Source organism: Osmerus eperlanus, chromosome 19 (assembly GCF_963692335.1).
Source record: "Osmerus eperlanus chromosome 19, fOsmEpe2.1, whole genome shotgun sequence".
Lineage (NCBI taxonomy): Eukaryota > Metazoa > Chordata > Actinopteri > Osmeriformes > Osmeridae > Osmerus > Osmerus eperlanus.
In genome coordinates, this window is record NC_085036.1 from 3,235,591 (window position 1) to 3,261,659 (window position 26,069).

At 39.5% G+C, this 26,069-nt stretch overlaps 1 protein-coding gene across 2 annotated transcripts in view; it reads left to right on the forward strand.

Moving 5' to 3' along the window:
- The window catches only part of doc2b (double C2-like domains, beta), a 262,373-nt gene that overhangs the window by 66,818 nt on the left and 169,486 nt on the right, over positions 1-26,069 (forward strand). Inside the window, exon 3 of one of the 2 annotated variants that reach the window (XM_062485089.1) lies at positions 19,892-19,915. The exons of the other annotated variant lie outside the window; for it this stretch is intronic. Coding sequence (XP_062341073.1) covers positions 19,892-19,915 — 24 coding nt within the window. The remainder of the gene's footprint in view (positions 1-19,891; positions 19,916-26,069) is intronic. 2 annotated transcript variants of the gene reach the window in all.

Genomic DNA, 26,069 nt, shown 5'->3' on the forward strand with positions numbered 1-26,069 from the left:
TACTTAATTTTTAAGTCTGTAATTGTATTTGTACTTTAGTACAAATTAAGCTAAGTAATCTACTTTGCTACTTTTAAAATCACAATTCGTTACTGAGTAGCCTAGCCTACAATTTGCCTAGCCTACTCTTTCCCTCACACCCCTTCAAACTCAGGGCTCAACATAAAAAAAAATTGTAATTTGGTTTAAATCTTACTGGCCCCAAGACAATTTTTTCTGGCCCCCCCTCCAAAAGTTGAAATTTATCATTGTTTCAACAAAACCAAAGACATAAGTTATGTTATTCTGTTAACCAAAAGTTGAAATTGGGTGTGCTTTGCCTTCGGCAAGGGCGCAACCTTTGTTCTCTCACATATATATTTATTATTTATTGTGAGAATGCTAATAAGCATTCTCACTATTGTTTTCCTGTTTCTCTTTATTGGGTGTGCTCAAGCCTTCGGCGAGAGCACAACCTTTGTTCTCTCACATATATATTTATTGTGAGAATACTGTTAAGCATTCTCACTATTGTTTTCCTGTTTCTCTTTATTGTGAGAATGCTGTTAAGCATTCTCACTATTGTTTTCCTGTTTCTCTTTATTGTGAGAATGCTGTTAAGCATTCTCACTATTGTTTTCATGTTTCTCTTTATTATTATTATTATTGTGAGAATGCTGTTAAGCATCTGTTAACTTCGGGGAAAGGTAGGCTAACTATAGCTTTACTGTAAGGCAGCTGCAGAAACGCCACAAGCAAAGAGGCCAGGGTGAACTATTTACTCATTTTACTTTGTGATGTGAAACACAATTGTGAAATGTAATGTACAATATTAGCTGATATTATTAAGGAAGTAGGCCCACATCTACTTTCGGAAACGGTAGTCTACTATTTCACTGAAGCATTAGCATGACATTAGCCTCTGTTGCCCGGGCAACACATACTACAGTGGTCAATGATGCATCTGTTTTCAATCGTTAAAATAAACATTCCTCACAAATACATTTTCGTGTTAGGATTTATTATGACATTACATTACAAGTAAACGATTTGTTGGTGAAATTATCATTACCTGTGGTTTCAAACCAGTGTTGCTCACTGCAACGCTGTAGCTTACGCGAGACACACTACAAAAACATCTACAGTACACAGCTGTTTAGGAAGTCAAACGGCGACAGAACATGTTCGGCACTCCCCTTACTTAAATCAAAAGTCTTTCAATAGGTGAAACTATCTGACTACTAACCTGAACTTCATTGCCACAGCCTAAACTTTGTCAATCTGTTCATGAAAATAATTAATTTCAGCCTAAACCGTACAACGGAACGTTCAATCGAATTCAACCAACGCAATCGCTACCAAGACGAACACAGCAGTAGTCTAGTACTGTACTGTAGTAGAATTTACCGGGGCAGCTTCTCCACACGGCTATATCGCATTTTGCGTTGTTACTGACAATGATCGCTACCAGTGAGCTTTTTATGAATGAGCGATTTTCCACTAAATAAATGTCAAGCTTATTTACGTTTTTGGGGGCATTTTTTCAGTTAGCAGATGATAGGCTACTGTTTGAATCGCGATTCCATCTTCTACTGCCGGTAACGTCGTAGAATAATCTTCAAAGGGGGTTCTTTATTAATCAATGAATGCGGTAGGCTAAATGCCTGAAAATATCACGAGAAGGGAAAACTTAAAAGGGCGTTTAAGTCATAGAGATTAGGTCAATTTTTACACCGGTCTGCCAAATGTATTCGTTGATTCAGCTATGAGGCTGCCTCTTGCAGGGGAAATGAGAAGACATCATATTTCATTCTACACTTAACTCGTATTTTGAGTTGTAAATGAGCAGCAAAAAAAAGATGCTTTTAAATCTACGTAATCTTTATAAATAATAAGTAGGCCCTATGCATTTTTAGATAATATATACAGAAATATCAGTTGTAAAAATGTCATTAAAAAACGGACCCCTGTGCAACCGACGCAAGCAAGCAAACCCTACAATTTCCCCAGAAATTGTACCCTCTCTAGTTCATTCTACACTTCACTCGTATTTTGAGTTGTAAATGAGCAGCAAAAAAAAGATGCTTTTAAATCTACGTAATCTTTATAAATAATAAGTAGGCCCTATGCATTTTTATATAAAATATACAGAAATATCAGTTGTAAAAATGTCATAAAAAAACTGACCCCTGTGCAGCCGACGCAAGCAAGCACACCCTACAATTTCCCCAGAAATTGTACCCTCTCTAGTTTATCATTGTTACAACAAAACCAAAGACTTATAAATTATGTTATTCTGTTAACATGTTTAACCATTTATTAAACACATCCTGTATATAAAAAAAACAAAAACAAAAATCAAATTTCTAGTAATAAAAAATAAAAAGGTAATAGTCAGCAAAACATTCCCATTCCTGATTCCCTAACCGCTGAGCGGTTAGGGGAGCCACCTCCCTGAAATGGGTCTCTGCAGGTTGGGATGTCTGGCTTTAGACGGGAACATACGACAGACAACACAATGCATCTTAGTTACATTACCGTTTGAGCTCGTAGCCCTCCTTTGCTGCCATCTTCACTTCAGTGTCTCGCGCCAGGGAGAATAAGAGCTCTTTGGATCTTAGAGTGCTTTGATGTCAAGTACAAACAACATTCCAAACCAGTCTTTGATAAATAAGTCACTGCTTCCTGTACTAGGAACCAACTGATTCCTAGAAAGCCTTGATTAGAATCTCGCTTGAATGTAGTGACGGTCGTCACCAAGAGTATCCAATAAAATTCTGTCAAAGAATGAAACTGTAACTCAATCTCACAGAAACCAGTGTGTTTTGATGCCATCTTTGCATCACAGTTGCTACCCAATTCTACTTTCATCAAGGGGCCATCAAGATAGCCACTCTTTCACTACTGACTCTGCCTCAATTTGTTTGACTAGCACTGCTTACGCTCTGCCCCCATTCCTATCTCCCACTCCCTTTATTTCTCTAACACACAGTGCTTCATGTACTAGTCTGTGTGACAGCCAATAAAACAACCTTACCGCCTCAAATAGCTTTTGCACAGTAAGTCAAGAGGCCACTGGTTTTGTCAACATCTCAGAGAGTCATTAGTTGCTTGTGTTAGCTATGGTGTTTCCTGGCAGTGGTGTGTGTGAAGGGTATTACCCCTGACAACAAGCTGCTGGTATCATCTGCTGCTGTCCACTCAGCTATAGATCCAGCTTTTGGTCTGGTGTCCCTATGCCTTGTTTGCACGCAACATGCATGCACATTCATTTGTACACACTCTGTATGCACATATCACTCAATAATTAAAACAAAGACATGTTACAGATCTATTTTGTAATGAATATTCCATGCTAAGATGCTGTTCATAAGCACACATTTTGTGAATATGGCAAGAAATCATAAATAGCAGAAACCCGCTAAGCTTCAGTAAGCAGGAAATGCATGTAGACATTTGTAATGTCTCCTTCAGTACATTTTCCAGACGGATTTCTTGTGACATTGATCACTTGCGTGATTTCAGATGGATTTTCCCTGACCCGTATCATGGCACCATAATATGAACTGATAGCCCCCCTCAACATAGAAGCCCAGGTGCACGGAATACAAAAATGGCTATCATTATTTAGAGGATACCTGAGCACTTGTTTTACACTCAGCATAAGCTGCCTGCTATTAAAATGCAAAAGGTGGCAAGAATGGTCATTCTTTCTGAACTCAAGGTTGAAGAGACATATTTCATGGAGCTTATTTTCTACCTTACCTTGTGTTATTCAAGAAAAGTAGGGTCAATTTACCCAGCCAACCCTAGAAGATTGTTGATGGTCTCACGTGGCAGATTGGTGCTCCAAACCAGAATCATCATGACAAAGAGTAAATAAGTAATACAGCGGTTAACACTCTAAATCAGCGATTCCCAACCTGGGGGTCGCGACCCCCACTAGGGGTCGCTAAAGATTTCTGAGGGGTCGCCAAGCTCACTCTAGTTTGAGGGTTTAAAGAGGAAGAAATAATAAATAAGTGAAATAATAATATATGAAAAGACAAAAGTTTTTATTAACATCGAGATTTTTTGTTATAGCTGTGTATCAAGAGTGGAAATCAGAGTAAATTGCTTGTGTGAAAATGGTAGAAATAATGTGTGGCGCACAGGTGGCATCCAAACTTAAAATAAATAAGAACAAGGGTCCGTATCAGTATGTTTGAACAATTAACGTCACTTTTTAGTGTGCTTAGCTCAGCAAGGCATCAATGTTCTCATACATATATGTAGGGATGCACTGAATCCATATTTTTGGGGTTCGGCCAAATACCGAATCCACTGGTTAAGATTCTGCAGATTCCGAAACCGAATACCGAATACTTTTTAATTTTATTTTAACTGTAAAAAAAATAGGCAACATTATGACAGGACGACAAGTTGAAACTAATATTTTGAAATTACCATAAGCCTATGTCAAGATCCAATCAATATCCAAAATATTAGCCTTATAGATTTATAATCCCATAAAGTAGGCTACCCCCAAATACAAACCAAAACCTTTCAATTAGGGTCGGAATGGCAGTCGGGAGATTTCCCAAACGGCCGGTCAAACGGCCGCAGCATAATGCAATTTTTTTTATATGTAACTAGAGAGGGTACAATTTCTGGGGAAATTGTAGGGTGTGCTTGCTTGCGTCGGTTGCACAGGGGTCCGTTTTTTAATGACATTTTTACAACAGATATTTCTGTATATTTAATATAAAAATGCATACTTATTATTTATAAAGATTACATAGATTTAAAAGCATATTTTTTTGCTGCTCATTTACAACTCAAAATACGAGTGAAGTGTTGAATGAAATAGATTTCTTCTCATTTCCCCTGCAAGAGGCAGCCTCATAGTTGAATCAAAATGAATAAATGTGGTAGACTGGTGTAAAAATTTACCTAATCTCTATGACTTAAACGTCCTTTTAAGTTTTTCCCTTCTCGTGATATTTTCAGGCATTTAGCCTACTCATTGCATTCATTCATTAATAAAGAACCCCCTTTATAGATTAGATAGATTAGATTATTCTACGACGTTACCGGCAGTAGAAGATGGAATCGCGATTCAAACAGTACCATCTGCTAACTGAAAATATGCCCCCCAAAACGTAAATAAGCTTGTCATTTATTTAGTGGAAAATCGCTCATTCATAAAAAGCTCACTGGTAGCAATCATTGTCAGTAACAACGCAAAATGCGATATAGCCCTGTGTGGAGAAGCTGCCCTGGTAAATTGTACTACAACAGTACGGTAGACTATTGCTGTGTTCGTCTTGGTAGAGATTGCATTGGTTGAATTGGATTTAACGTTCCGTTGTACGGTTTAGGCTGAAATTAATTATTTTCATGAACAGATTGACAAAGTTTAGGCTGTGGCAATGAAGTTCAGGTTAGTAGTTAGATAGACTTTTGATTTAAGTAAGGGGAGTGCCGAACATGTTCTGTCGCCGTTTGACTTCCTAAACAGCTGTGTAGATGTTTTTGTAGTGTCTCGCGTAGGCTACAGTGTTGCAGTGAGCAACACTGGTTTGAAACCACAGGTAATGATAATTTCACCAACAAATCGTTTACTTGTAATGTCATAATAAATCCTACAACGAAAATGTATTTGTGAGGAATGTTTATTTTAACGATTGAAAACAGATGCATCATAGACCACTGTGGTATGTGTTGCCCGGGCAGCAGACATCAATGTCATGATGCTAATACTTCAGTGAAATAGTAGACTACTGTTTCCCGAAAGTGGATGTACTTCCTTAATAATATCATCTTATATTGTACATTACACATCACAATTGTGTGTCATATCACAAAGTAAAATGAGTAAATAGTTATCACCCTGGCCTCTTTGTTTGTGGCGTTTCTGCATCTGCCTTGCAGTAAAGCAGTTAGCCTAGCTATCTCCCAGAAGTTAACGAGCTGCTAAACTAATGTTCTGCTAGTCACGCGAGTTTTCATGACGTTAGTGACGTAAGTAGCGTCATTGACTGTGGCTAGCAAGTTAGCCACAGTTAGCTTCACTTTTCGCCACAAAAACTTAATTTATACTTAAACCGGGAAACGTAACGTAAATAAAAATACAAGCAACTCAATCGCTACCCAGACGAAACTTTTGACATCGACGTTGTCTATGTAGTCCAAATATTGACGAAGGCTTAGGGGTGGGAACATAAATAAATAATAAAAAATATATATGTGAGAGAACAAAGGTTGTGCCCTTGCCGAAGGCAAAGCACACCCAATAATAATACACGGGTCTTGGGCCGGTCTGCGTTTCAAAGTCCCGGGCCGTTTTTCAGTCCCAGTCCAGACCTGCTTTCAATAAAAGTGCAACAATGCAAAGAAAAGTTTTTTTTAAATATATTTTTTTTTAATATTTGGTGACTTAACCAATATCCAAAATATTAGCCTTTTAGATTTATAATCCAATAAAGTAGGCTATGGAGGATTATAGGGGCCAAAACTAAATACATAAATAATTGAATGGTTAAATACTTGAATAAATAAATAACTATATAATACAAAGTTTAAATAAATGACTAATTATATATAATTAAATGCCTAATTGACATACATTTATAAAATACAAATTAAATGAGGCACTAAATATATAAATGTTACATGTATTTGTGTGTATATATATAGATATACATTTTCATGTGTTCACATTTATTTATTTATACTTTCATTTATCCACCGTGTAACTTGTTGCAGCAAAATAAATCTGTCGTCACCCGTCAAAAGTCAGGGGGCGGGTTAAAGCCTCTGATTGGTGAATGAACTGTATTAAACACCAGGCAGGCTCAACCAGTTGATCAAGCTCTCTTCGATCCAGAGGGATCCTCTATCGTCTCACTCTGCAGCCTCAATAGGGTTGTGTGATACTGCAAAATGTGGTATCGATCCGATACCAAGTAAATACAGGGCCAGTATTGCAAATACTAATACCGATACTTTTTACTTAGAAAAGCAGTTTATCTACTTTTGTGTCGGGGAAAGCAAAGCTCATAATTTATGAAGTGAATGCATCATCAATATGAAAATTTTAATGTAAATTGAAAATTTGAATTTTCATGATCATTGAATGATTTTGTGATTTTTCCTTTAATTAATTGTTCATGATTATGATCATAATAAAACACAGGACAGAGTTTTGTCAAAAATACTGTTAGTATAACGGCTGCTGAGTCGTGTTACTGCACGTGCACGCCGGCAACAACTCACAGCATAGCAGGGGAGGGGCAAAGTGAGCTTGAGCGAAGTTAGAGGAGCGGTGTTTGCACAACCACCATGATGTAAAGGGAGTTGTGCACTGAATGTAGAGAAGAGAAATTGAAACTTAAGAATCGATTTCATTACGCCAGTATCAATCAATACTGATACCAATGTTGTTATTGATACTATCGATAGCCTACTTTAGATCGATCCGCCCACCCCTATGCGGTACCATCTCACCAAGGTTCGTGAACACATTTTCATTGATGTCTGTGTCAGTCAGGGCCGATATCATTGTTATAATTTCAGCAAAGCTCTCAATATGATGTAAAAAGAAATTGAATTGGCAGTTGCCTCCATCTCTTCAGCTACAGCCAACATTTCGACCACTGTAGCATGCAATATTTCATTCATTGAATCCACACTGGGTGCTGCCATCTTGAATTAGTCAAAACCAGTCGATTCAAGTTGAACCACCAATCAGAGGCTTTAACCCGCCCCCTAACTTTTGACAGGTGACGACAGATTTATTTTGCAGCAGCAAATTACACCGTGGATAAATGAAAGTATAAATAAATAAATGTGAACAAATTAAAACGTAAATCTATGTAGTTGAAGTTCTAATCCTATATATAGGAGAAAGTTAATGTAATAGTCTAATAGTCAAGTGGCTGAGCGGTTAGGGAAGTAATCAGGCTAGTAATCTGAAGGTTGCCAGTTCGATTCCCGGCCGATTCCCTGCCGTGCCAAAATGACGTTGTGTCCTTAGGCAAGGCACTTCACCCTACTTGCCTCGGGGGAATGTCCTTGTACTTACTTTAAGTCGCTCTGGATAAGAGCGTCTGGTAAATGACTAAATGTAATATTGCACATATTTTCGTCCTATTTATCCTAAAGCAGTAAAGTTAGGTTATTTAAAGACACCTTCCACTCATAAAGTATGTTCTAACTGGCATAAATGCCAATTAATAATTGACATAACAACTTGTTGTAAATGGTCAGTAGCCTAGCATATCGATTAAGGTAGGCCAATCGGAAGCATGTACACTGTCTGCTTCATTTGATGTAGCAAAGAATAACAATAAACCCACTATTTATTAATTAAAACTACTTCAGCATAATGCACCTAAAATACAAACGTGAGCAAAGGCTGCAATCGCTATCGAATCAACAGACGTGCAATTTAGCTAGCAGGTGAAGAAAACAAACAATGAAAATAACCAGTTAACTTAATTTAAATTTGCAAGAACTATAGACTAATACAATAACAGGCTTAAATGAACTGACAACATAAGTTCTACGACTTACAGTTCTCAAGGACGCACATATGCAATCTCAACTGCGGTGTGAAGCGTGTAGGGATGGGTATCGAGAACCGGTTCTCCCAGTTAACCGATTCCTTGGAATCGTCAGCCAAATTCTTTAACGATTCTGCTAACGGTTCTCTGTGCCGTTGCGCATGCGTGAACTTTTATAGTTCATTCAGACTGCAGCAAACATGGCAAAGAGGCAGAAGCGTTCTAAAGTTTGGTTGTATATCACACGACAAAATAACAACAACGCCACTTGTAACGCGTGTAAAAAGTATTTCGTCGAAGGGAGGAAATAAAACAAATATGAAGAAGCAATTGAACACACAGCATGGAATGAAGTTACTGGAATGTCATGTGTTCGATGCATGCAGCAGCGCAGCTAACTAAGAGCTAAACTCCTCAAAAGTGATCACAACCACTTGTCACTGTGTGAAGCAATTTGCCTTTATTGTGTATAGTCGATTAAGTTATCTTCTGTCCTGTCGTTTAAAGCATACATTTTAGCATCCGGCATTCGTCTCCCATTATTGATCACTTCAAGTTAATTATCGGAGGGCGTGTGTTATCAGCAAACGTTCGCGTTGCTTGTTAACCCATTATTAAACTGAGCATATCGATTTTTAATCCATTATTAAACTTAGCATTTTAATTGTTTAACAGAATGGCCGATATTTGACACTGTCAAATTATATGATTTGACCTTGGCTGAAAATGGAAGATTCTATAGCTAAGCTAGCGTAGCTAATAAAAGTGTAGAAGAAAAGCTATGGAAAAATGTAAATGTGTATGTATACATACTGTATATGGTGTGCAGCATTATAGAAAATCATAAAAGAAAATTAATGTAATAAACCCGTTTGTGCTCTTTTTTCCCCCCTTTGCCCAATAAGAATCGATAAGGAATCGAATCGATAAGGAATCGAATCGATAAGCAGGAATTGATAAGGAATTGAAATTGTTAAAATCTTATCAATACTCATCCCTAGAACCGTGTGTCCGTGCTATTCTCTGACATGGACTCTAACAATTTCTGATACCGTGGCGGTAGAAATTGTGGCGGGCCGCCACGGCAAAATCAACGTAGAGGAAACACTGAGTCATTTATTTAAGCTTTGTATTATATAATTATTTATCAATTAAAGTATTTAGCCATTCAATCATTATTTATGTATTTATTTAGTTTTGGCCCCTATAATCCTCCATAGTAGGCTACCCCCAAGTACAAACCAAAACCTTTCAATAAAAGTGCAAAATACAAAGAAAAGTGTTTTTCTTTTTTCTTATCAGAATATGTTTGGTGACTTAACTGAAATTAATGTTATTGAACATTTACTTTCTTTTTACGCTCTGCATTAACAGGTGACAGCCGGTTGCGAGTGTGGGAACGAATGTCCCCAGCAGTATTGAAAAGTCTTTCACTGGGCACAGAGGTTGGTGGCGCACAGAGGTAGATCTTTGTCGTTTTCACCAGCAGTGTAAATCACTGCTGGTTTGTCTTCCACCACTGAAGAGGATCCTCTCTAAGAGTAGTCAGAGGCTCGCTGAAAAAAGCGCTTATCTCCACGTCAGCACCCGATGTGACTGCCTCAGTATTGCTGCGGTACAGATAGTCCCAGCCGCTCCAGATTCCTGAACAGTGTCGTTTAGTGCGAACTATCGGGCCTTGTTCCTCCTCAGGCTGTTCAGTTGCTGTAGTAGTAGGCCTAGCAGATGTGTCTTGATCTGATTCAGATAAAAGGGATACAGCCTCCTGCACAAGCAACTTTGCTCGGCACTGTTCTGTGTCACTCACCCAAAATGTCTCCTTGTATCTGGGATCCAGACTTGTTGCCACAACTAAGTGGCTATTCTGCTTGCTTCCATCAAACCTATCCTTTCAGAGATTTCAGCAAGCGGGTTTTCGTCTGCTTGATTCCATGACCGTCTGTTTCGTTGTGGATATAGCACTTCAACATTATCACAGCTGGCAGGACAGTGGGTATACATGCATTTTCTGCGCTTATCTGTGCTTGAAGGGTCTGAGCACCTTGAGAACATCCTCCATCAGAGTCCACCTCTGTGCATGAATATGTTGCATAGTGTTGCCACAGTTACTTTGAAAAAGTAATCTGATTATTGATTACTCCTTTAACCTGTTTACGCTCCTGTTTCGCCCGCGAGACAAAAATGCTGCCTCCCCCTTCCTCAGTTACGACGCACTAAATTCTAAAAAATATATTTTTTAGACGCTACACATGTTATACATCGTTGGAAAGCTACGATTCTTGTGCTTCCATTGAAATAAACCAATTCAAGATCAAGTCGCAATAGCAAGCAAAGTCAACGTCTTTTTCCGGTGAACATTCCTTCAACAATGCCAAAGAAAAAAGTTGTACTCACCCTAAGTTGTTCAAATAGGTCCAGGTGTGCAAATCATGCCATCAAAACTTGATCTGCGTAAGTCCCAAGGGTTCAAAGTATCTAACCATGTAAAGTAATTCGTCCAAATACAATGTTTTACGTTCATGAATAGCCATTATCCTTTGTTTCATTATGCAAGTTAGCCGAAGGAAGAAACAACTTGTTCACATAAAAGTGTTATTTTCTCCGATTTATCAACGGAGTATTTACAAAATGAAGGTCTCAAAATGTCCGTTGAACCCTCCCCTTTTGATTGACACCTTGTTCGACCCAATAGGAGCTTCCATGCCCCGTTGACAGCCCTCTAAAGCCAACTAGGTCTGTGCGTCCTGCCCCCCCCCGCCCCCCCCCCCCACACTCGTTCTAAACAAATTTCTCGAACTGGCTTCGACTGGCTCTGAAATTAGCTCGTTAGCCTTGTAGCTGACAGCTAGCTGAAAATGCCAATACCTCATTTGTATGCGTCTGTGGAGCCTTCAAAATAACAGTCGATTGCGCAATATGGTTGACAGAATCAGTGTTCTTTGTGCGCCAATCCTTGGAATCAGATAAAGCACTCCAATGTGTTCATGCTTCAGTTTTTGTGTTTCAGTATTACTAATTAGGGATTTAGCTATTATATATGATATTTCTAAGTACCAGAGATGGGCCAGAGATAACAATTATGAAAAATAATACCTTTTTATTTGACCTTGACCTTGGTTACAAAGGGTCATTTTGGAGTCTCCAAAAGACCCTTTTAGAAAATTCCTGGATGTACTCTTATAAAAACATGTGTCAAATATGAATATATTGTGGTATTATGTTTGACTTTTGATTTGAATTGGGTAAGGCTTCAACCTGTGGTCCAATTTAGTCTTCCAGATAATACCTACCACCTCTAGGCCTCTTCAGGCCTCTGTTTTCAAAACAAAATCTAGGCGGAAATAGAAATTTTCACTTTCCTTGTGTTCAAGCTTCTATTACTCAACACTAGAAGGACTGACAGGGGTCCTGACAACAGGGGACATAACTTCAGAGTGTCAGCTTTCAAAAGAGATCATTTACATGCATGTACTCCAAATGGTTCAAGAACAGCTTCCAATTTACTTTGGGTATGCTGTTTAGGCGTTTTCAGGCAAATTTAACAGGAACATGAAAAGGTTAAAAGGTAACTTAGTTACTTTACAGTGTGAGGGGTCAGGTGGAATACAGGGTCCGGGGGCACCCTCTCCTGGGAGGTAGGCCTAAGGACGCTTAATTGATGGGATCAAGTAAACAGGTGTAACTCATATTCCTGATTGTGCTTGCTTTAAAAGGTCCCGATTAGATGAAGGAAGGAGAGTGGAGCCGGAGAATGACTGGTGCAATGGCGGTTGAGGGACCGCCTGACAATTGTCCAATTACTTATATTCCTTGTTTGACGCAAAGTGTTTATTTTGCCCGTTTTGACTACCTAGTACGGCAGTGTGTCTACTAGCGTTCTGGCTCCGCTGAAAAGAGAAAAAAATATATAACTGAAGTGTTGCTGCTACTGTCCGTCTCAGCATCTCATTTTTGCTGTCCTGCACCCGGGGGGGGGGAACGTACTCGGTGACGGAGGGGACGAATCGTCACAACAGGTTACTTGATTTTAAAAGTAACTAAGTTAGATTACAAGTTACTTTATTAGTTACATTCAGCAGCTGCCGAAAACACCCCCGCCGCCTCAACATAAAAATGACAACCGGTTTTGCCAACAGTCACTATTCATGTTTCTTCAAATTTGACGTCATGTTTTTGTAGTTTGATAGCACTTTGTCGCCACCAGCACAGAGTGTACAACGAACCTTGATATTTCCATCTTTAGCTGACAAATACTCAAAATAGTGATTGTATTTCCAACTCAAAAATGCCCATCTCTCTCTCTCTCCTCCTCCATTGTTGTTTGTGCCGCTGCGTGGTAGGTCTATGTATATATACGTGACGTGACCCTCATGCTGAAAACGTGACTTAATTGTCGCATAGGCTACATGACTTCACTAGCCTGGTCCTAACCAGACTCTCGTACATTTCATTTGTACAGAGTCTGGGCTCACTCCATTGACAAGCGTTAACTTCCTTGAAGGCGGGTACTCTGTTGAAGTTTAAAACTACTGGATCTGCCCAGAGCCACTCTGGATCTGCCATAACCAATTGCTAGCGTTCGCCTTAGCCAACTCCTTCACAACTAACGGAGCTAGCTGGAAAATCAAACGAACCCCGTGGGTTTTAAAGATTGTTCTTGCTCCGGCTTTAACTTCTGGATATTCGGCAGCGTTGCCACAACGGACCGAATGGCTTTGCTCGCATCTTTCTCCACCGCCATTATGGAACTACAACACAAACTAGCGCACAATATCATCGTCATCGTTCTCAGCCACTCCCTCTGTTCGCTGATTGGACAGGTAGAAAATTAACCGGAGACATCTGACTTACGTACCTCATGTCCAGACCTAGTACAGAAGCAAAATCAAAATTGAAGTACATAGGAGGGCAGAGCCAGGCTATGACTTCACTCACAGAGACGCAAGAATAAGTCATATATATTTGACTATTAATGACAAAATAGTAACGCACAGTGACTCGGACAAGTAACTTTAATCTGATTACTGGTTTGGAAATAGTAACGCGTTAGATTACTCGTTACTGAAAAAAGTGGTCAGATTAGAGTAACGCGTTACTGGCATCACTGGTTGCATACCATCTGCCTCAGACATGTAGATGTTTATGGCACGTTTTTGTTCTGTCAAACGATCGAACATCAGATATGTCGAATTCCATCGGGTTGACAAGTCCTGGATTAAATGGTGATTTGGCAGCCCCAACTCCTGCTGTAGAGCAGAAAGCCTTGATTTAGCACTTGGAGTGCCAAAGTGACCAACAGTTTTCCTGGCCAGTGCGATCATGTCAGAGACACTTTGTTGTGATAAAAGACTGTCGTGGATGCACAACTGGAGTGTGTGCGCAAAACAGCCAGCACTTGGAACCCCTGCCTCGGACATGGCTTTCCGTATGTTTGCAGCATTGTCCCTCAAGACCAGGTGACACTTGTTAAAAGGTATGTTCCACGCTCTGATAATTTCTTGCAGTGCATCTGCAATGTTTAATATGGTGTGCCTTCCATCAAATGCTTCACATCGAAGAATAGCATGTGTACACTTAAAATCATCATCAATTTAATGGGAGGTCACATTGATGTAGGACTGTGTAGTGTACTCACAAGTCCAAATGTCGCATGTAAATGCAAAAGCCTGTGTGTGTGAAGTGATGGACTCATGCATTTCAGGGATGATTTTGTCAGCAAAAAAGCGCCTGGAGGGGATTTTGTAACGTGGCTCAAGCAGATGGAGTAGCTTGTTGAATCCAGTGTCTTCCACTATGCTATAGGGCAGCAAGTCAGTGGCTATAATTTTCCCAATTGCTGCATGAGTTTGGCTCGTGGGTGATCTGAGGCCCACTGTTTGTTCGGTGTAGGGCTAACAAAGCTGGTAATGGTCATCTGGTTAACACAAGTTTTTAGCTGCGACTGTCCTTCCTTTGCCGTACTTGAAGTTGCTGCATTTTGTCTGTAGATTCCTTCAACTCGTATTCTTGAATTTCTTTCGGATGTTTCATACGCAAATGTTTTAACAGCGGCGATGTTGTGTATTGTTTAGGGTCCTTGCCACCACGAGACAAATTGGCATTGCAAATTGAACATGTATTTATTACACTGATCACCTTAGCACACACCCCCCAGGGCTGTGTGCTAAGTCCTCTCCTGTTCTCCTTGTTCACTCACGACTGTGCGGCAACGCACAGCTCCAACCTCCTTGTTAAGTTTGCTGACAACACAACCATTGTGGGCCTCATCTCTGACAGTGACGAGGCAGCCTACAGAGAGGAGGTTGATACCCTGACATCATGGTGTCAGGACCAGTGTTGGGACCAGTGACCCCGTTAGTTTTTGACATTGAGTAATATTATTACATTTACTTATTTAAGTAACTTGCGTTAATTGTCCAAGTTACTGCATGAATTCAACAAAGCACTAAAATAGCCTTATAAATACAGATTGTTGCCTTAATGACACTTCCTGGGCGCAGTAGTCTACTGTTTGCCTTTCCACAAGTGGCTGCTAACATAGTATAATTTATTCACGCAAATATATTATTATTTTTGAATTTATAAGCCTTTTTGATGTTTAAGATTGTTTGAAATAAACGTTATTCTTTAAAGAAACAATATTTTGCGTCTGTAGCCTATGTTCTTGCACATTTTTTACAAAGTCAAACTCGCTACTATTAAAAGTAATAGTAAAAGTAATTTAACTAGAGAGGGTACAATTTCTGGGGAAATTGTAGGGTGTGCTTGCTTGCATCGGTTGCAGATGGGTCCGTTTATTAACTGTAATTTTTACAACTGATATTTCTGTATATTTTATATAAAAATGCCTACTTATTATTTATGAAGATTGCATACATTGAAAAGCATAGCCTACATTTGTTGCTGCTCATGTACAATTCAAAATACAAAAAGTGAAGTGTAGCATGTCCCTGTACTTGCTGTATGTCGCTCTGGATACGGGCGTCTGCTAAATGACTAAATGTCAATGTAATAAATAAGGTAAAAGCTCATCCAAGCATAAAATCAAGAGATTTGCAGACCTCCCTTGTTGCATTAACCCTAACCCTAACACCCAATAAGTAATAATATAACTTTGTACACAAAGTAATAATGTAGATTCATCACACTACTCTTACTGAACAATAATAAGTAATAACTAATATATTACTTTTTTGAGTAACTTCCCCCAACACTGGTCAGGACAATAACCTCTCTCTCAACGTCAGCAAAACTAAGGAGATGATTGTGGACTATAGGAGGCGGCAGGAGGAGGAGCATGCACATACATCAACGGATCCATAGCGTAGAAGGTCAGCTGCTTCAGATTCCTGGGGGTGAACATCAACAATGATCTCACCTGGTCTGCTCACACGGACAAGGTGGTCAAAGCGGCCCCGAAACGCCTCTTCTTTTTGAGGAGACTGAAGAAGTTTGGCATGGTCATCCTCACTAACTTTTACAGATGCACTATAGAGAGCATACTGACTGGTTGAATCACAGTGTGGTATGGGAGTTGCACAGACAGGGGCCGCAAGGCCCTACGTAGTGTGGTCCGGTCTGCTGAGTTCATCATCGGCAGGAAGCTCCCAGCCCTACAGGACACCTACCACACACGATGCCTCAAGAAAGCTGGCAGGATTCTAAGAGACTGTTACCACCTATCATTCAGTCTTTTTACCCTGTTGCCTTCTGGCAGGCGATACCGAAGCATTCGGTCTCGCAAACGCAGACTGGACAACAGTTTCTTTCCAAGGGCCATCAGGCTTCTGAATGGACTTGATATGGACACTGATACACTTCTCACTAGTCACCTTACACTCTGCCACTTTCAGCTACTGGTTGCACTATCAGAAATATTGCACTATTGTACTTCATTTGTCTTAGGTTAGTATAGGTTTATAAGGTTAGTATAGGTTATTATGTGTATTATGTGTATATAGAGGTTTAGTATACTGTTTTGAATATTGTATATTATTGTATATTAGGAGGTTTACTATATTTGATCTTATCATAGATTACATCTATGTTCTGTGTACTTGTGTACATATGTTATGTTATGCCAGGTTGCTTTGCGTTGTCTTGTACCATGCAGTGATACAGTATGTGATGACATTTTCAATGCAACAGTGGTAAAAAGACTTAAGCAACTCGGGAGACATGTTGTTTCTCTTCAGTAGCCTACCTCAATTCTGACTTGTGTGCCGAGTCCGACACATGGACTTCTGTGTGCGTGCTGCAGTGGCTATTTGGCAAGCTCAGAAGAGCGCGCTGACATGAAATTCTGCGTGCATCGGTTTGTGTTTTCGGTTAAACACTTTTACAAGCGTTGATCGGGATACTGCGTTAATCTAAATGAATGCACTGACTAATAAAGTAAATTGTTAAAACTCAAACTTTAGATTTTACTTGGGCACAGCAGATTTAAACTGGGGCACGTGCCCCAGTTAAAAGGGTCTAACGACGCCCATGAATGTAACGTTAGCATAGCAAACTAGCGATTTTTAAGAACATGGTTGCAAATACATATGTACAGGACTGTGTAGAGCACAAAACAAGACTCTCGAAATTTTGTAATCACTTATTTAAGCTGAAAATATTACATTTATGGGACTCTGGCTGATCTGGCCTCCATTGTTGCAGGTTGTGCAGTATTCACAAACCCCTCGGTTTCAAGTAAGCTCCAGAAAACACTTGGTTTTAAGGGGTGTATACCCCTTCGTCTTAGCCCTACCCCTCGATCAAAAAGAGTATTGGGACACCACTTACTCTCACGTGAATGCGCAAAACTAAGGGTTAGGGGTAAGAGTATTTGGATTGGGCCTAGACGAGCACCTAAAGGACATGACATAAATTCACAAATAATCAATTTTTTGTGTATTCAATATTCAGGCAGATCAATTACCCCAATCAAATCAGTTGATAAATCATTGCACACAGTTCTAGACATAGCAGTCCCGAAGGGCCGATGTTGAGTGTCTCCATAAATCATAGATTATTTACTCTTGTCAGTGAATTTATATCTCAGCCTTGCAAATTTGGCGGTTATTTTAATCTCTTCATTTCACACAACCTCTGTTTGTGTTGTCAGGCACTTGATTTGTTAAATGGAGCGGCCCAATTTCTAAATTATTTTACTCACATGGTGGAGTCAGTCTCACCATGTCTGGATAAATTTTGCCTGGAGAATTGGATGATATCCAGATTCTAACCCTTACCCCAACTCCACTCAAATGAATCACAAAGATAGCTTACCCTCCTACTGTGTAACCATCTCCTACTGTGTAACCATCTATCTACACCTCCCTCATATGGTGTTTAATGAGCAAGTATAACCCTCCTCCTCACTCAAAGTCACCTGTTTATGACCTTTCAACATTGAAGGAGTCAGCTGTGGAAGGGTCATACTCATTAGTCACCAATAGCAACAGGTTCAACCATGCGGAGGGGTCCCACTTCAATGATGTGACACACAAGTCTTTTGATAATGTAAAAATCCATCTCCTTGACAAACTAGGCACATCTCTTAATTTAGCCTACTGAGTAATCTGAGGACATTGTTATGGGATCAAGTCTATTTATTCACATATCCCAACAAGTGTTTGAAGTGGGAGTCAGGTGGCTGAGCGGTTAGGGAAGCGGGCTAGTAATCTGAAGGTTGCCAGTTCGATTCCCCGGCTGTGCAAAATGACGTTGTGTCCTTGGGCAAGGCACGTAATGTAAAAAGCAAATTGTTACTTGATTATCTTATTTCCTTAGACCCAATCATATAAGACTTTTTCTGTCTCTGTTTCACTGCAACTGCACTTTGGGACTATGGTGTTAACCCTTGTGTTATCTTCGGGTCATTCTGACCCATCAGTCATTGTGACCCACCGTCGTATTGCGACGAATTTACTGCATACAAAAACAAAGTGAAGCATATTCTTTTAACCGTTGGGGTGTCTCAGACCCCCCCACATTGCAAAGGTTAAAAGAAAATTATTTTTATTTGTTTTTGTATTGGGTAAAATTGGGTAAACACAACGATGGTTCGTTATGAACCTTTGGGTCATGTGACCCGAAGGCAGCACAAGGGTTAAATCATTTTGGTTTAACAAGTGGTTTATGTTAACCAATACCATAGTATGTTGATGTAGAAAAAATGATGCATGTGGTGTTAACCATACAGATGAATGCAAAGCACACCATGCTGAGAAGAAAGGATATCTCAGAGGGCATTAGGATGAGGGCAGTGAGAGCACATCAGTTAACCCTCGTGCTGCCTTCGGGTCACATGACCCAAAGGTTCATAACGAACCATCGTTGTGTTTACCCAATTTTACCCAATACAAAAACAAATAAAAATAATTTTCTTTTAACCTTTGCAATGTGGGGGGTCTGAGACAGCCCAACGGTTAAAAGAAAATGCTTCACTTTGTCTTTGTATGCGGTAAATCTGTCGCAATACGACGGTGGGTCACAATGACTGATGGGTCAGAATGACCCGAAGATAACACAAGGGTTAAAGAAATAATATTGGAGCTCCATCAGTCCACTGTGAGGCAAATAATTTGCAATAATTTGAGAGCATTTAACATGACAGCAACTCTGACTACAAGTGGTTGCCCTTCCAAAATATCCCAGAGACCAAAAGAACATTAATACTGGGGTCAGATGGCTGAGCGGTTAGGGAATCGGGCTATTAATCAGAAAATTGCCGGTTCAATTCCTGGCGGACAACACATCCCTGCCCACCACCAAAAGAACCTTATCCCAACAGTCCAGCTAGGTGGTTAGTGGGGTCAAGATCTGAGGCTGCTTTTCCTCCTCTGGACCTGGATGACTCTACATCAAGGGAACTATGAATTCTTATGTAGATAAAGAGATTCTTTAACAGAAAGTTAGCCCATCAGTCACTTTGCTGAATAATCAATTAAAATGTATCATATTGTTTTGTTTTTGGTGACTGACTCAATGTCTTTTTTTACCATTTGGGGAATTTATAGGTTTATTTTTAATATTTTATAGCAAATTATTGACCAACCCAATAGACTTCACATACTTTATGTATTTACTTTACTTTTATAAACAGCACTCTATGATATCAGTACAAGACAGACATTCAACTTTTTATAACTCATTCATTCAGTTTGTCAGCATATGAATGACTGATTACCACTGGAATGTTTCTTCACAATTGATTGTTAAATACTCTTAAATTCCCTGTTATGTTACAGTTCTTGTCTTCAGCAATTCATGTTTTATTCTGTTTTGTCTCAGTGCTGTCTTCTTTTTTTCTCCACCTTCACTCTCTTGCATGCACTCTTCCACTCTGCATGTGCCACTTTGTGTTTGGTGGGCTCCAGCTCCCCATCCCCAGGTATAAGAAGGTAAGACATTGACAACCACTTTACCCTGTGGAGTAGACAAAGCCCTAACCAACCCTTATTACCCAAAACCATCCCAGTCAACATTTGAGAATCCTAACCCTGGTTTAAACCCCAACCAGCCAACAAATAACCCTACACAACCTTCACCCTAATGTCCTTGAATCAACCTACACCCTGCATAAAGGGAGTCAGGTGGCTGAGCGGTGAGGGAATCGGGCTAGTAATCCGAAGGTTGCCAGTTCGATTCCCGGTCATGCCAACTGATGTTGTGTCCTTGGGCAAGGCACTTCACCCTACTTGCCTCAGGGGAATGTCCCTGTACTTACTGTAAGTCGCTCTGGATAAGAGCGTCTGCTAAATGACTAAAATGTAAATGTAAATGATCCTTAAACACCTTACACCCAACAGCAACCTTCCAAACCTAACTCAGCAATCTAAAATACAACTTGTTTCACACTCTTTAGGAAGTATTATTGATGAATCATTGTCCATAGGGAAAATTCTACAGATGTTACTGTTCTCTCTCATCACTTTGGGCTGCATAATTTTTTTTTTTTTTATATATTAATTTCAGTCTGTTTCATGTCTTCAGTTCAAACATGCCTTTACAGCAAACCAATACAAATGTGCAGTTTACAACCTCACCGGCATTGAAATTGGCAAATGCTTAATGTACTGCATTGCCCACACATTTCAACCTAGATGTATGAAATGAGCCTGGATAAACATTGACTTCCGGATCGCACTGAAGCAGTTTAAAATATTAGTCGTTGAAGATTATGGAATGCATCCACTAGTTCTCCATCACACCTACCTCCATTGATTCATCATTTGCTCTCTCCATTGCATTACTAAACACCTCCCAATGGGCCTCATTCACCAAATGTTCTTACGAACAAATTTGTTCTCAAACCCCACTTACGCAGTTTTCACAAAGATTCTGGCATTCACCAATGTTTTCTTATTTGGGATTTGTTCTTAGGTAAGAACAGAATTTACGCACACCCAAGTGCACTCTTACTCACAATTGAGAGCTGACATGTTTGCGCAAATTGAGTAGTTATACCTTTTTCGTCCGTTCTAATTTAAAATAGAATATTTCTCTCCTTTATAATTTTCCAACTAATACTTTTCATAATTTTACACATATTTCTTGTTTGTTTTTATAAATACACACTACACTTACACTTCTGCTCATTTGTAAAGCACTTTGTAAAGTTTCCTAAACTCTTGACACAGTTAGCACAACATCCGTCTGTGTTGGCTATACAATTAACACATTTCTTGTTGCTTTGACACAAAATGCATAGAATAAATACAAATCTTACATGATTGAACTTCTTTTACACACAAGCTCAACCAAGACCAAAACAATCACTTTTTACTGCCCATTTTACCAATGCTTTCACACTGTATGTTGGAACAGATAACATCATGTTCAAAACCTAACTTATTGGCTAAAGCCAAAGTGAACAGCTGTTCATATTGTAAATTGAAACACAAACTTATCCCCTGTATTTTATTCCATTGCTACTGAGAAACAGCTGGTTGAAGTTATGCAAATACTGTAAATCACAGCTGATTCCCAACTCGGAAACACTCAGGTGTATACAGTAAGAGGACCTCTTTGGGCTGGGGAAAAAGAACAATACAGAGAAACACGAAGAAAGAATATGTAATGCCTGCACGAGGGAGAGGAAGACAAGTACCAGGACAAGGGAGAGGAGTGGGGCAAGGGAGAGGAGTTAGAATGTGTGGTGGTGCTCAGAGAAGGGCCAGAGCTAGGGTAACTGATTAAATATAGTAAATGGCAGTTATATTGCATATTTCTTGCAGTAATGTCCTGTTTATTGCAGCAAGGATGTTTCTGTCTTCTTTTTTTCAATACAGTAACCGTACATTCTATAAAGCTACTCTGAGATGGGTCATTCATTTTTTGTTCTGAATTTCTGCAACCAAAGAAACAAAATGCATGCATTTACTAAACCCAACAAAAAAAAAATTTAAGAGGCTTCAAAAGAAACTGCATTGCAAAACAATCTATGATCCATATACTGTGAGACCTGACACATACTGTATAATAGAATGCAGTTTCTGTAATTTCATCTGATGTTAGTGTTTTTTTATGACATGTGCTATGATTGATTAAATGTTCCTGTTGAAAGAGAATGTGTGTTAGTGTTTTGGTAGACATGGTGTATTGTTTAGTGTATTTTTGTGTTATGAAAATTAGTGTTTGAGTTTAGTTTACAATGTGTGATTTTTAGCATGAAATTAACAGTTTTGCCAATTGTGCGTGGTAGGTGTGTTGGTGCATTAAGAGTTAAGGAAACTTGTTAGATGTATTGAAAAGATTGTCATAGCGATTGTAAAAAAACTGTAAACTAGCCTTGCTTTGCCTCCAATTCAAATCAATTATGTTAACAGGGAACGTTGCCATCCAATAATAAGTGACTTATCACTGTACTTATAGGCCCAAAGTAGGCTTATTCCTCACACTAGGACTTCACCACACAATTGCGTATTTATTGCTGCTGCAAAATTTTGCAGATCGTTCCCTGAGGAGGGAACACATCTTCCTTGACCATACCGATTTATTTGCAGAGAGCGACGAGTAGGCTACCTGTTGGAACGCGTTAGGCTACAAAGAGCAGTCCTCATGGATATTTGTAACAGTCAACTGATTTCTATGTTTTTTTGCTTAAGAATTCAGATTAAAGTCAAACCATTTATTTTTCACTTCATCAGTTCTGCGCCCTTTGCCAGATACAGCGTTCACTGCATGAGTAATTGCATTCCATGCATCGGTTTTATTTACTGCTTTGTATCCACCGCTGACGCTACTAAATATGATGTGTCGTTTGTCGCTAACTTCTTGCAGCTGTACCCTTCACTTCAGAATTACTAAAGTTTTTCTGTCTTTTGTCGAGGCCTCCACCGTTTTTACCACGTTTTTCTTTTTTATTTCTCTGAGTGTGCACACGTCCCTGCCATCGCATGCCCTTTTATGGGAATTAATGGGGCGTTTACCTATGCTAAATAGGAGCAACGGGGCACAAGCTTTCAACTTACGACATATTGGGATTCATCATTCTAAGAACACACCTGCAAACAATTCTGCTGTTTAAGAACACGTCATGAATCACACGTAGATTTTTCTTAGGAACTTTCTTAAGAACAAATTTAAGAAATAACTTAGGAAGATATTGATGAATGAGGCCCATTGATCTCTGGAGGCCCTGGCAGAATTAACCCTTTCCTGATCATGACTATGGGTCATCTCCTTGTGGGGCAGCGTATTGGCTCTTTGCCTTATTGCTGCTATTAGTAATTAATTTCTTTCAGTAAAGAGAATGGTACCAAAAATGAGCCAAGTTAAATGTGGCATGCGGGGTCAGTCTGCTGCAACAAAAGATTGACAAAAGTCAACAGTGAGAAGATACAGTGTGCAAAATATTGCTGCCACTTTTGTCTATCCCAGCTGTCAAATTTGTCACGCTTCTAGGATGTGATATTTGTCATGCCACCCAAGGTGCGTTTGCGTAGTCTCGCGTAGAAAATGTGCCACGATGTAGATGTTCGAAATCATAATTAGCATAAACATAAATATTTTCAACACAACTCCTTGCCCTTGGTCATGGTGGCTACAGCACTTAAAAGAATAAACTTCAAAATTCTGACCCTTTGCTTTATTATTAACAGCATTTACTTGTACTTTTACTTTCAATACTTAAGTACATTTAATATCAGAAAATCACTTTTGATACTTAAGTACAGTAAATATCAGATACTTTAAGACTTTTACTCAAATAGTATTTTAATAGGTTACTTTTTACTTTTACTGGAGTAATTTTCCAGTAAGGTATCTTTACTTTTAATCAAGTATGGCCAGCACCACTGGTGCTAGGTAAGTAGAATGGTAAGCTACTTGATCAGGGCACCGACCTTAAAGTAAGCATATTCACCTATCAGCCGTTTATCTCTATAATGGATATGGACTTTAACCACTATCACAGTATGCAAACTGACCCCCAAAGGCTACGGTATTACCTTCGGAGCATGGAAAGCTAAAACCTACTTCAAAAGTGTATGTCTATAAACAGTATTAGCTGTATCAACCCAACTAGCTCAAGGTTTTAGCTAAAGTGGTCTGGAGCATTTCCGTTGTGAGCAACTTGAAATGCAGCGTTTCTGCAAATGTTGTTGTATTTTGGGATAATGCTGCTGTGTTCTCGGCTAATGCTGTTGTGATCTAGGCTGATGTGGTGTGAACCAATGCTGTTGTGTTGTCACTTAATGTTGTGGTGTTGTAAGTAGTTGATTGTTTTTTGAAATGCAGCGTTTTTATAAATGTTTTTGTTAATGTCGTTGTGTTGTGTGTTAATGTTTTTGTGTTTTCAACTTTTGTTTGCTTCGCTAATGTTGTTGTGTTGTGCATCCGTGGGCCACCGTATGGACTATCTCGCTCTTAAACACACTGTTTAGAAACAACTGACAAATATGTTGGCTTGATAGTCAACACAATCATCAATCAGGATTTTTATTTAAAGAATTTTGCATTTTGAGAATTGCTATAGCAGGGATATTCATTTGGCGGCCCGCGGGCCACATGCGGCCCGGTAGCAACCTCCCGAGTGGCCCAGCCCGTGGTCCCGCCAAAAATTGCTACGTAAATTCATACAGTAGTACAGACCACGTAGCCTTCCAACACAAACAATGCAGAGCGTGCCGGTAGTAGCCTAAATTACTATCAATGGGCCTCATTCTCGAACGCAGTTAAGAAGAATTTAAGAAGGAATTTCTTCTGAATTGGATTTAGGAAAACATTTGGCATTCATGAAAGTTTTCTCATCTGGGATTTGTTCTGAACTTCAGAAGACTTTCCGAACTCGAAATAGCAGTCGTAAATCGGCCAGAATTGTCTCAAATGCGATTCCTTAAAAAAACACAAGGGGAATCGCATTTAAGAAAACTCTGTGTTAGAAGTGTTAATAAATTTGTGAGAAATCGTTGGTGATTGCGTTCACATCAACTCTACAGACATCGTCGGATTAAAATAATTATAATAATTTACCTTGCTTAGTGTGCACACTGTTAGATCCAGTGGAGAACAATTCCACTTCTCATCTTACTGGTATGATGTTGTATGTGACAAATAAAACCTTTAAATTGCACTTGGACTTGAACATCATATAAATTCAACCAGGCCATCCAATTATCACTGATCACTCGACCTATTTAAAGGGACGAGTGTGCACCCTAAGCATACAATATGGCACAATTGCTTTTCGCTTGGACATAACGTGCGTTCCTGTTGCTTTCCTAATTGTGTCGATTCTGACTGCACATGTCACTGCTGTTGCGTGCCCTTATAAGGAGCTGTCGGGGCGTGTATGTATGCAAATTCAGGAGCACGAGGACGCGCTTTCAACTTAAGAAAACTCTTTCGGGGGAGCACAGATCAGAAAACTTCTGCTGCGTAGGAAGCGTTCATGAATTTGGCGGATGTCTTTTTCTTACGTTGTTTTTCCAAAGCCCGTAAGGGGGGGGGGGGGGGGGGTTGTACGTGCTGGTTGAGGGGGTACATCATGAGGGGGGGGACGTTTTTGTCAGAGACCTGTTCACTGTTGCAATAGAAGGGGACTTCGCCAGAGCAAAGAAAGTGGTCCCTTCCATTGACAAGGGGAAATTCACATTCATACTTGTTGACATACAGTCATCTGTAACCATGGCACAGGAGCTTTGCACTAACGGCCTGCAATGTTTTGGACTGATGTCAACGTACATCAGTTCCTTAACATTAAGAATGTAGCGATCGTCATGCTCAGAATGTTTGGATCAACATACACGTGAGTCAAGTTATTCACACATGAACTCCATAAAAAGCAACTCTTGTTGCTCCGACTGACCGTACTGTCCACTAATGCCTTTGTATTGCATTGACAACTTACGAGCCTAAAATCACTGCTCTCGTTCAAAACTAAAAATGTCTTCTGTGACTTCTCCCACTAAGTCAGCAGGGTAACTGTAGCCTACATAAATATAATGTGTGATGTGTAACAAACGCATGCCTAATCACACGTGGTGCAGTAGTACCTTGTATTCATGTGTTAGTTATAGTTGTGAATACTGTGCACTTTTTATTTTATGCACT